At 50.2% G+C, this 11309-nt stretch overlaps 1 protein-coding gene across 1 annotated transcript; it reads right to left on the minus strand.

Moving 5' to 3' along the window:
* Positions 1 to 76: 76 nt before the first annotated feature.
* On the minus strand, positions 77 to 11309 carry HSD17B10 (hydroxysteroid 17-beta dehydrogenase 10). The gene is made up of 6 exons (XM_038748191.1): positions 11254 to 11309; positions 6155 to 6319; positions 2648 to 2812; positions 1858 to 1986; positions 755 to 863; positions 77 to 488 (listed from the first exon to the last, which is right to left on the minus strand). Exons 1-6 carry the CDS (start codon positions 11275 to 11277, stop codon positions 298 to 300), a joined length of 783 nt encoding a protein of 260 aa, XP_038604119.1. The 5' UTR covers positions 11278 to 11309; the 3' UTR covers positions 77 to 297.

Here is an 11309-nt window from a genome sequence, read left to right on the forward strand (position 1 = left end):
GTCGCCCCAGCGGGAGGGGGTCGCTTCTCTGGCCTCAGCCCGTTAGGGCCGGGGTCTCCAGACCACACCGCCACTCTCACCCAGCAAAGCGAATCACTTTATTAAATAGGCACCAAAGGACTGAAGACTGGCTGGGGGGCTTCTCTCCAGTCCTACTCCAGTTCCTCCAATCATCATCATTCCCAATTCCGGCTCAGGTGGGTTCTGCGTTCAGAGACTGCGTGGAGGAGGGTGTGGGCCCCTAGGCCCGGCGCTCCCGGGCCAGTGGCAGGCAGGGCCACCCGGGCGACGAGGCTCTCAGGGCTGCAAGCGGATGCCTCCGTCCAGCCGGATGACCTCGCCGTTGAGCATGGGGTTCTCCACGATGGCCTGCACCAGGTGGGCGAACTCGCCTGGATCCCCCAGCCGACTGGGAAAGGGCACCTGGCGGGCCAGGAACGAACGCACTTTTTCAGGTAGGGTAGTCAGCAGCGGCGTCCCAAACAGACCTGGCGGAGACGGAGAGAGGCGGGAGAGACGGTCAGGGAAGCCGCCCCGAGGTGGGGCGGCGAGGGGTCAGCACGATGTCCAGCCACTCCTGGATGTCAGATGGGGCCCGGGTCTCAGGGAGCGGCTAGCTGGAGCCCGGCCTGGCTACAATCACTACGGCGCTCCTGGAAGCCCCTCCCAACGCAGGGTCCAAAAGCCGGCTCAGCCCCCTAACACCTTGGGTCCTGGGGCTGAAGCCTCAGTGCCAGGGTTCTGGCTCCCTTACCTGGGGCAATGGTGACCACACGGATGCCCATAGGGGCCAGATCCCGGGCAATAGGCAACGTCATCCCTACGATGCCACCTTTGGAGGCCGAGTACGCCACTTGTCCAACCTGGAACAAGAGGAAAAGCCCTGGAGTTCTGAGGCTGGGCAGCCCCTTGCAGGAACGCGGGGCCCCGGCAGCTCCCGGACACACAGGAAACAAGCCCGCGAAGGATCACCCCCCCCCCACCCGACCTTGCTCAGTCTCTTCCTCATCATCATCATCATCAATCGTATTTATTGTATCAATCGTATTATCGTACCTCATCATCATCATCATCAATCGTATTTATTGAGCGCTTACTGTGTGCAGAGCACTGTACTAAGCGCTTGGGAAGTACAAGTTGGCAACATATAGAGGCAGTCCCTACCCAACAGTGGGCTCACAGTCTAAAAGGGGGAGACAGAGAACAAAACCAAACATACCAACAAAATAAAATAAATAGAATAGATATGTACAAGTAAAATAAATAAATAGAGTAATAAATATGTACAAACATATATACAGGCGCTGTGGGGACGGGAAGGAGGTAAGATGGGGGGGGATCAATCAATCGTATTTATTGAGCGCTTACTATCTGCAGAGCACTGTACTAAGCGCTTGGGAAGTACAAATTGGCAACACATAGAGACAGTCCCTACCCAACAGTGGGCTCACAGTCTAAAAGGGGGAGACAGAGAACAGAACCAAACATACCAACCAAATAAAATAAATAGGATAGAAATGTACAAGATAAATAAATAAATAAATAGAGTAATAAATATGTACAACCATATATACATATATACAGGTGCTGTGGGGAAGGGAAGGAGGTAAGATGGGGGGATGGAGAGGGGGACGAGGGGGAGAGGAAGGAAGGGGCTCAGTCTGGGAAGGCCTCCTGGAGGAGGTGAGCTCTCAGCAGGGCCTTGAAGGGAGGAAGAGAGCGAGCTTGGCGGATGGGCAGAGGGATTGGGGGCATTCCAGGGCCGGGGGTCGATGGCGGGACGGGCGAGAACGAGGCACGGTGAGGAGATTAGCGGTGGAGGAGCGGAGGGTGCGGGCTGGGCAGTAGAAGGAGTACCTGGCCCTCAAAGGCAGCCACGCTAGCCGTGTTGATGATGACCCCCCGCTGGCCATCCTGATCCGGTTCATTCTTGCCCATTTCTCCAGCGCAGAGGCGGATCACGTTGAAGGTGCCGACGGTATTCACCTGGAGTGGGAGAGGAGTGTCGGCCCGGAGTCGCGGCCCCCACTCTCATCATCATCATCATCAATCGTATTTATTGAGCGCTTACTGTGTGCAGACTGGACTAAGCGCTTGGGAAGTCCAAGTTGGCAACATCTAGAGACAGTCCCTACCCAACAGTGGGCTCACAGTCTAAAAGGGGGAGACAGAGAACAAAACCAAACATACTAACAAAATAAAATAAATAGAATAGATAGCGGGTCAGGGTCTCAACCCAGTGGCTCCCGGGCCAGAGGCTCCAGCTGTCCCGACCTCGGCCGATCGGATCCCTTCACCCCCACCTCAGAATGAGACCCCGCCCGTGGGGGTCCGTAGGGAGCAAGCAGCCGCCTCAGAGCCCGACTTCTCCCATCTGTCTTTGCTGATCACATCCCGCTTGACTACAGCTGTTAGTTGGGTGGGGAACATTGACATTTGCCAACTTGTACTTCCCAAGCGCTCAGTACAGTGCTCTGCACACAGTAAGCGCTCAATAAATACGATTGATGATGATGATGATGATGATGATGAAAGCCACAGCGCCCGGGCTGGGCAGGCAGGGGCCCAGGCCTCATTCTGCCGCGGACCTGCCGAGCCCAGGGCAGAGACTCAGGCTCCGTTGCCCCGGCCCACGTGGGACCCTCACGTTGATAACTTTCTGGAATTCCTCCAGAGGGTGGGCTCTGTTTTTGTGATGATTGTAGGTCTTGATGGCCACAGCGATGCCGGCACAGTTGACCGCTATGTCCACCCGGCCAAACTTCTCCTTGGCCAGGGCCAGGGCTCCAAGTACATCCGCTTCCGAGGTCACCTGCGGCAGGGAATGGGAGATGAGGTCAACGGGAGGGAGCCCTGGGCCTCACGGCCAAGAGGGCCTCACCTGGCTCTGCCATCACCAACTCACAGAGAGGTCAGAAACAGGTCTGTGCCCCTCTGGGGTGGGGTTTGGTTCCCTGTTAAGGCCAGCGAGGAATATAATAATGGCATTTACTAAGTGCTATGTGTGAAGCACTGTTCTAAGCACTGGGGAGGTTACAAGGCAATCAGGTTGCCCCACGGGGGGCTCACAGTCTTAATCCCCATTTTACAGATAAGGGAACTGAGGCCCAGAGAAGTGAAGTGACTTGCCCAAAGTCACCCAGCTGACAGTTGGCTGAGCGGGGATTTGAACCCACGACCTCTGACTCCAAAGCCCGGGCTCTTTCCACTGAGCCACGCTGCTTCTCTCATATGGCTCGGCTCAGGTGTGTGGGCCAGTTTCCATCCTAGAAATCAAGCCGAGGTCTCAGGTTGGAAAACCCAGGTCGCATAGCGAGGGTCCACCAGCCTGTTCTCTTTGGGTTTTGCTGGGTCAGAGGCAATGTTGTTCACCTCCCTCTGCACAGCCAGTCGGGACGAGGCCGGAGCCATCTCTTCCCAACGACTGCTGCCCTAGTTTGAGCCAGGCCCAGGAGTACTTCAAGCTGGGCTCGGGGGTCAATCAATCAATCATTTGTATTTATTGAGCGCTTACTGTGTGCAGAGCACTGGACTAAGCACTTGGGAAGTACAAGTTGGCAACATATAGAGACAGTCCCTACCCAACAGTGGGTCCTGGGAAGCTTAGATTTGGCCCCCTTTCCTAGGGGTTGGGGCTAGAAGGATGTGGGTGGCAGACTCAGCCGAGCCTGAAGGGCTCAAGGACTGATCATTCATTCATTCATTCATTCAATCAATCGTATTTATTGAGCACTTACTGTGTGCAGAGCACTGGACTAAGCGCTTGGGAAGTACAAGTTTGCAACATATAGAGACGGTCCCTACCCAACAGTGGGGAGAAGGGGGAGAAGGACAACAAAACAAAACATATAAACCAAATAAAATCAATAGAATAAATATGTACAAGTAAAATAGAGTACTAAATCTGTACAAACGTATATGCAGGTGCTGTGGGGAGGGGAAGGAGGTAAGGTGGGGGGGATGGGGAGGAGGGGGAGAGTAAGGAGGGGGCTCAGTGTGGGAAGGCCTCCTGGAGGAGGTGAGCTCTCAGTAGGGCTTTGAAGGGAAAAAAATGTAATAATAATAATAAATAATAATAATGGCATTTATTAAGTGCTTACTATGAGCAAAGCACTGTTCTAAGCACTGGGGAGGTTACAAGGCGATCAGGTTGCCCCACGGGGGGCTCACAGTCTTCATCCCCATTTTACAGATGAGGGAACTGAGGCCTGGAGAAGTCTTCTAAACTGTGAGCCCGCTGTTGGGCAGGGACCGTCTCTATACGTTGCCAACCTGCACCTCCCAAGCGCCTAGTCCAGTGCTCTGCACACAGTAAGCGCTCCATAAATACAATTGACTGAATGAAGTGAAGCGACTCGCCCAAAGTCACCCAGCTCACAAGTGGAGGAGCCGGGATTAGAACCCACGACCTCTGACTCCCAAGCCCGGGCTCTTTCCACCAAGAGGGAGGGGAGGGTTGTGGGTTTGGTGGCCACACCTGGGTTAGGGGTTGGCAGAGGGCAGGAGGGGTGAGACGGACCCCCGGCCCCAGCTTCGCCCCATCGCCCAGAGATGATTCACCCAGGCTGGCCGGTGCGCTTTTGCCCACCTTCTGGTAATTTCATTTCTTGCCTGTACCTCCACCAGAGACGGGGCAAGGCCCCCTTATACTACAATGAGGTTTGGGGAAAAAAAGTCGGTGGGATTTTCTTCCTCCGTGCCCACCAGCCCCACTGCCCCTCGCCCTTTTTCTCCGCTCTTCTGGCCATGGCTTAGTGAAAGAAGGCTGACTCCGGAAACAGGCAGGAAGGCCGAATGAAGGGGAGACAAAGAAAGAAAGCACAGAAGGCTCCCCTACGGCCTGGCTGAATGGACGGCCTTGAGCACTTTCTCCAGTCCTTGTCCCTTCGTCCTCCGGGCCGGCGGGGTAAGGAGAGAGAGAGAAGCAGCCAGGGAGGCTCAGTGTACCGCAGAACCCAGGAGACCAGACTGCCACCCATAATGAGGGCACTGGTCCCAACCCCAGACATGCTGCCCTGATGACTACGGCAGTCTGAGTCACTCATTCATTCATTTAATCGTATTTATTGAGCGCTTACTGTGTGCGGAGCACTGGACTAAGCGCTTGGGAAGTCCAAGCTGGCAACATCTAGAGGCGGTCCCTACCCCACAGTGGGCTCACAGTCTAGAAGGGGGAGACAGACAACAAAACATGTTAACAAAATAAAATAAATAGAAGAGATATGTACAAATAAACTAGAGTAATAAATATGTACAAACATATATCCATATATACAGGTGCTGTGGGGAGGGGAAGGAGGCAAGGTGGGGGAGAGGAAGGAGGGGGCTCAGTGTGGGAAGGCCTCCTGGAGGAGGTGAGCTCTCAGTAGGGCTTTGAAGGGAGGAAGAGGTCATGTCTTGTTGAGGTCAGGTTAGGTTTGTCGTCTGTGAGCCCACTGTTGGGTAGGGACCGTCTCTAGATGTTGCCAACTTGCACTTCCCAAGAGTTCAGTACAGTGCTCTGCACCCAATAAGCGCTCAATAAATACGATTGAATGAATGAACCTTGTAACCCCCCAGCGCTTAGAACAGTGCTTTGCACATAGTAAGCGCTTAACAGATACCATCATTATTATTAGCAATAATAATAATAATGGCATTTATTAAGCACTATGTGCAAAGCACTGTTCTAAGCACTGGTAGAACAGTGCTTTGCACATAGTAAGCGCTTAACAGATACCATCATTATTATTAGTAATAATAATAACAATAATGGCATTTATTAAGCGCTTACTATGAGCAAAGCACTGTTCTGAGCGCTGGTAGAACAGTGCTTTGCACATAGTAAGCGCTTAACAGATACCATCATTATTAGTAGTAATAATAATAACAATAATGGCATTTATTAAGCGCTTACTAAGTGCAAAGCACTGTTCTAAGCGCTGGTAGAACAGTGCTTTGCACATAGTAAGCGCTTAACAGATACCATCATTATTAGTAGTAATAGTAATAATAATAATGGCATTTATTAAGCGCTTACTATGTGCAAAGCACTGTTCTAAGCGCTGGGGAGGTTACCAGGTGATCAGAGAAGCAGCGTGGCTCAGCGGCAAGAGCCCGGGCTTTGGAGCCAGCTTAGCTACCGTTCCCGGAAACCCCCAGGAGGGCAACCTACATCGGTGGGGGCGAAAGCACAGTTGCGCCCCAGCTCCCGGGCCACTTCTTCCCCGCCGGATTGGGGCAGGTCCAGGAGGACGGCGCTCCCTCCCTGCTTCACCAGCCTCTCCGCTGTGGCCCGGCCCAGCCCCGAGGCGCCGCCTGTCACCAAACCAACCAAGCCCTAGGGACGAGAAAAGAGGCCTCAGTCACTGTTAAAGCACTTAACCAGCCCTCCCTCCTATCATCAATCAATCGTATTTATTGAGCGCTTATATATGCTCGTACATATTTTCTACTCTATTTATTTATTTATTTTATTTGTACATCTCTATTCTATTTATTTTGTTAGTATGTTTGGTTTTGTTCTCCGTCTCCCCCTTTTAGACTGTGAGCCCACTGTTGGGTAGGGACTGTCTCTAGATGCTGCCAATTTGGACTTCCCAAGCGCTTAGTCCAGTGCTCTGCACATAGTAAGCGCTCAATAAATACGATTGATGGTGATGGTGCAGAGCACTGGACTAAGTGCTTGGGAAGTCCAAGTTGGCAACACAGAGAGACGGTCCCTACCCAACCGTGGGCTCACGGTCTAAAAGCGGGGGACGGAGAACAAAACCAAACATACTAACAAAATAAAATAAATAGAATAGACATGTACAGGTAAAATAAATATGTACAAACGTATATGCATATATACAGGTGCTGTGGGGAAGAGAAGGAGGTAAGATGGGGGGATGGAGAGGGGGGACGAGGGGGAGAGGAAGGAAGGGGCTCAGTCTGGGAAGGCCTCCATCGGACCTGTTGTGTAGGCAATCTGAACGGCCTCTGCTTCCCCTCCACCCTCCTTATAATAATAATAATAATAATGATGATGGCATTTGTTAAGCGCTTACTATGTGCAAAGCACTGTTCTAAGCGCTGGGGGGGATACAGTGTGATCAAGTTGTCCCCCGTGGGGCTCACAGTCTTCACCCCCATTTTTACAGATGAGGTAACTGAGGCTCAGAGAAGTGAAGTGACTTGCCCAAGGTCACACAGCAGACTTGTGGTGGAGCCGGGATTCGAACCCATGACCTCTGACTCCAAAGCCCGGGCTCTTTCCACTGAGCCACGCTGCTTCTCTGCTTATGAGAGTAGGTGAACGGCTTCTGCTCCATCTGCGGCTGCTGTGTGATGAGTGTATGTCCTGCTTCCGATTTGCTTCCCACTGCCACTTTCTCCCACCTCCCACATCACCACCACTGTGTTCTCGGGCAATTTGTGCCCGGTTGGGCTTCCCAAGCGCTTAGTACAGTGCTCTGCACACAGTAAGCGCTCAATATGTGAGTATGTACGTTATGGCCTGTACTTTCTGCTCCTCTAATTTTCTGTTTTCTCCCTGTGCATTTATCCATTTTCGTGTGGTTCCTCTTCACTTCATATGTACATATTCATTTCATATAAATTTCATTTCATATAAATGCATATTTATTACTCTATTTATTCTACCTGTACATATCTATTCTATTTATTTTATTTTGTTAGTATGTTTGGTTTTGTTCTCTGTCTCCCCCTTTTAGACTGTGAACCCACTGTTGGGTAGGGACTGTCTCTATATGTTGCCAACTTGTACTTCCCAAGCGCTTAGTACAGTGCTCTGCACACGGTAAGCGCTCAATATGTGAGTATGTACGTTATGGCCTGTTCTTTCTGCTCCTCTAATTTTTTGTTTTCTTCCTGTGCATTTATCCATCTTCGTGTGGTTCCTCTTCACTTCATATATACATATTCATTTCATATAAATTTCATTTCATATAAATACATATTTATTACTCTATTTATTCTACCTGTACATATCTATTCTATTTATTTTATTTTGTTAGTATGTTTGGTTTTGTCCTCTGTCTCCCCCTTTTAGACTGTGAGCCCACCGTTGGGTAGGGACTGTCTTTATATGTTGCCAACTTGTACTTCCCAAGCGCTTAGTACAGTGCTCTGCACACGGTAAGCGCTCAATAAATACGATTGATTGATCGATTGATTAATAAATACGATTGAATGAATGAATGGTGTTCCCCCCTCTATAGGATTGGCCTCTCCTCCCTTGCTAAGGGAACGAGGCCCATCCCTCTCCTCTCTTTCTCTTTCCCCAAGCATGCAGGTGGTTATTTTTTTTCAGCTGCACTGAGAGGAGCCAACTGGGTGGAAGAGGGCGAGATCTAGATAACGATAATAATAATAATGATGGTATTTGTTAAGCGCTTACTATGTGCAGAGCACTGTTCTAAGCGCCGGGCACTGGATCGACACCTGCCCTGAGCTCAAGGTCATGGGAATGAGGAGTCCAGAGGCACTCACACGGGGTACTTGGGGAAAATGAGGAGGCAGTAACCGAATGCCCATCAAGTGGGGAAGTTTTGGAAACTGGGGAGGAAAAAGCAAAGCCAAAATATACAAACGGGGATACACTAATCCTAGAAGCACAAAAATGAAACAGATGAAATGGAACATTTAGTGATTCCATGTAATCAATCAATCAATCAATCGTATTTATTGAGCGCTTACTATGTGCAGAGCACTGTACTAAGCGCTTGGGAAGTACAAATTGGCAACACATAGAGACAGTCCCTACCCAACAGTGGGCTCACAGTCTAAAAGGGGGAGACAGAGAACAGAACCAAACATACCAACAAAATAAAATAAATAGGATAGAAATGTACAAGCAAAATAAATAAATAAATAAGTAAATAAATAGAGTAATAAATATGTATGTAATACATATGTAATGGGTATCTCTGAAACTTGGGGGAGGAAAGAAAGTCCAGGGCCACAGTATGACCAGGCTATGAACAATAGAGAGGGCTGGTGTTCATTCAGTCGTATTTCCTAAGTGCTTACTGTGTGCAGAGCACTGAACTAAGCACTTGGGAAAGTACAAATCAACAATAAACAGCGAGACAATCCCTGCCCACAACAAGCTCACAGTCCACAGAGGGGGAGACAGACATCAGTACACTGCACAACATCATCAGAACATCATCGAGAAGCAGCGTGGCTCAGTGGAAAGAGCACAGGCTTTGGAGTCAGAGGTCATGGGTTTGAATCCCGACTCCACCACGTCCGCTGTGTGATCTTGGGCAAGTCACTTAACTTCTCTGGGCCTCAGTTACCTCATCTGGAAAATGGGGATTAAGACTGTGAGCCCCACATGGGACAACCTGATCACCCTGTATTCTCCCGAGCGCTTAGAACAGTGCTTTGCACGTAGTAAGCGCTTAACAAATGCCAATTATTATTATTATTATTATCAGTAATCCCATCGTGAGTCCTTTGGATAAGCAATCATGATCCAGAGTGAAGAACGTGAACAGGAAACAGCGGAGACCAGCAAAGCCATAAAGTAGGGCGATCTTGGGGCACTTCACTTATCTAAGAATAATAATAATTGCGGTATTTAAGTGCTTACTATGTGCCATGCACTGTACTAAGTGCTGGGGCGCATACAAGCAGATCAGGTCGCACCCAGTCCTTGTCCCATATGGGGCTCACAGTCTTACTCCCATTTGACAGACGAGGTAACTGAGGCACCGAGAAGTGTCTTGCCCAAGGTCACACGGCAGGGAAGTGGCAGAGGCAGGATTAGAACCCAGGTCCTTCTGGCCCCAAGGCCCGTGCTTCTTATCGGCCTGGCTGAATAATTCAGAGAATCTGGCAGGGGGTGGGTGGGGAAAAACAGTGCTTTTTCCTGGACCAGCTAGTTCTAGAACCAACATCCTGACAGATATATTTTTAGGAGGGCACAGTGAGCTCTCCAAGTTTGTTTTGTGATAAGATCCTCTGCGAGGATCAACTGCAGAAAGGGCTCAAACTAAAAGGACAGAAGATGATAGGCCAGTTACAAAATAAACAAATGCAAAGTAAATACATGAAGGGAAAGATAATTCAAGTGATCAACTTTAAACCCTCAGGCCCAACTCTAAACTCTCAATCCTGGTTCCAAAATAGATCATGGAGAATCATTAGTTGAAAATGCAGTAGCCAATAAATACGATTGATTGATTGCAAAGCACTGTTCTAAGCGCTGGGGAGGTTCCAAGGTGTTCAGGTTGTCCCACGGTGGGCTCACTGTCTTCATCCCCATTTTCCAGATGAGGGAACTGAGGCCCAGAGAAGTGAAGTGACTCACCCAACCACCACAGGCCAGCTCGGTCCAGCCCCGGCCGGATTTTTTTTTTACATAGCGCTGGTGGGGGATACAAGGTGATCAGGTTGTCCCATGTAGGGGCTCGCAGTCTTCACCCCCATTTTACAGATGAGATAACTGAGGCCCAGAGAAGTTAAGTGACTTGCCCAAGGTCACACAGCAGACATGTGTGCTGTCTATGAGAAGTGACTTAGAGAAGCAGCGTGGCTCAGTGGAAAGAGCACGGGCTTTGGATTCAGAGGTCATGGGTTCGAATCCCGGCTCCACCACAAGTCTTCTGTGTGACCTTGGGCAAGTCACTTTACTTCTCTGAGCCTCAGTTACTCATCTGTAAAAATGGGGATTAAGACTGCAAGCCCCCCATGGGACAACTTGATCACATTGTATCCCCACCAGTGCTTAGAACAGTGCTTTGCACATAGTAAGCGCTTAACAAATGCCATTATTATTATTATCCAAAGTCACCCGGCTGACTAGGGGCGGGATTTGACCCCATGACCTCTGACTCCCAAGCCAGCGTGGCTCAGTGGAAGAGAGCGCGGGCTTGGTTGGCAGAGGTCATGGGTTCGAATCCCACCTCCCCCACATGTCTGCTGTGTGACTTTGGGAGAGTCACTCCACTTCTCTGTGCCCCAGTTCCCTCATCTGTAAAATGGGGATTAAGACTGTGAGGCCCACGTGGGACAACCTCATTTCCTTGTGTTCCCCCCCCCCCAGCGCTTAGAACAGTGCTTTGCACATAGTAAGCGCTTAACAAATACCAACATTATTATTATTATTATTTTCTAGTGAGCCACGCTGGTTGAATGGCTACCATCATTATGATTATTATTGTTATTTACTGAACAGGGCAGCCGGTTTGAGGCCCGCCTCAGAGGGCCGGCTCCCGGCAGCCCCCGCGCGCGCGCGCGTCGAACGGCAGGCTGAGGGCTTACCTTAACGCTCCGCACGGCCGCCATCTTGTGCCCCGTTCTCCAGGCTCCACCCCCTC

This window comes from Tachyglossus aculeatus, chromosome 6 (assembly GCF_015852505.1).
Source record: "Tachyglossus aculeatus isolate mTacAcu1 chromosome 6, mTacAcu1.pri, whole genome shotgun sequence".
Lineage (NCBI taxonomy): Eukaryota > Metazoa > Chordata > Mammalia > Monotremata > Tachyglossidae > Tachyglossus > Tachyglossus aculeatus.

Coding starts and splice junctions, on each gene's coding strand:
- HSD17B10 (XM_038748191.1), bottom strand. CDS start 11,277: ATGGCGGCCGTGCGGAGCGTTAAG. Junction 1,987..2,647: donor AATTCCAGAAAGTTATCAAC/GTGAGGGTCCCA, acceptor CTCCCACTCCAG/GTGAATACCGTCGGCACCTT. Junction 864..1,857: donor TGGCTGCCTTTGAGGGCCAG/GTACTCCTTCTA, acceptor CTCTTGTTCCAG/GTTGGACAAGTGGCGTACTC.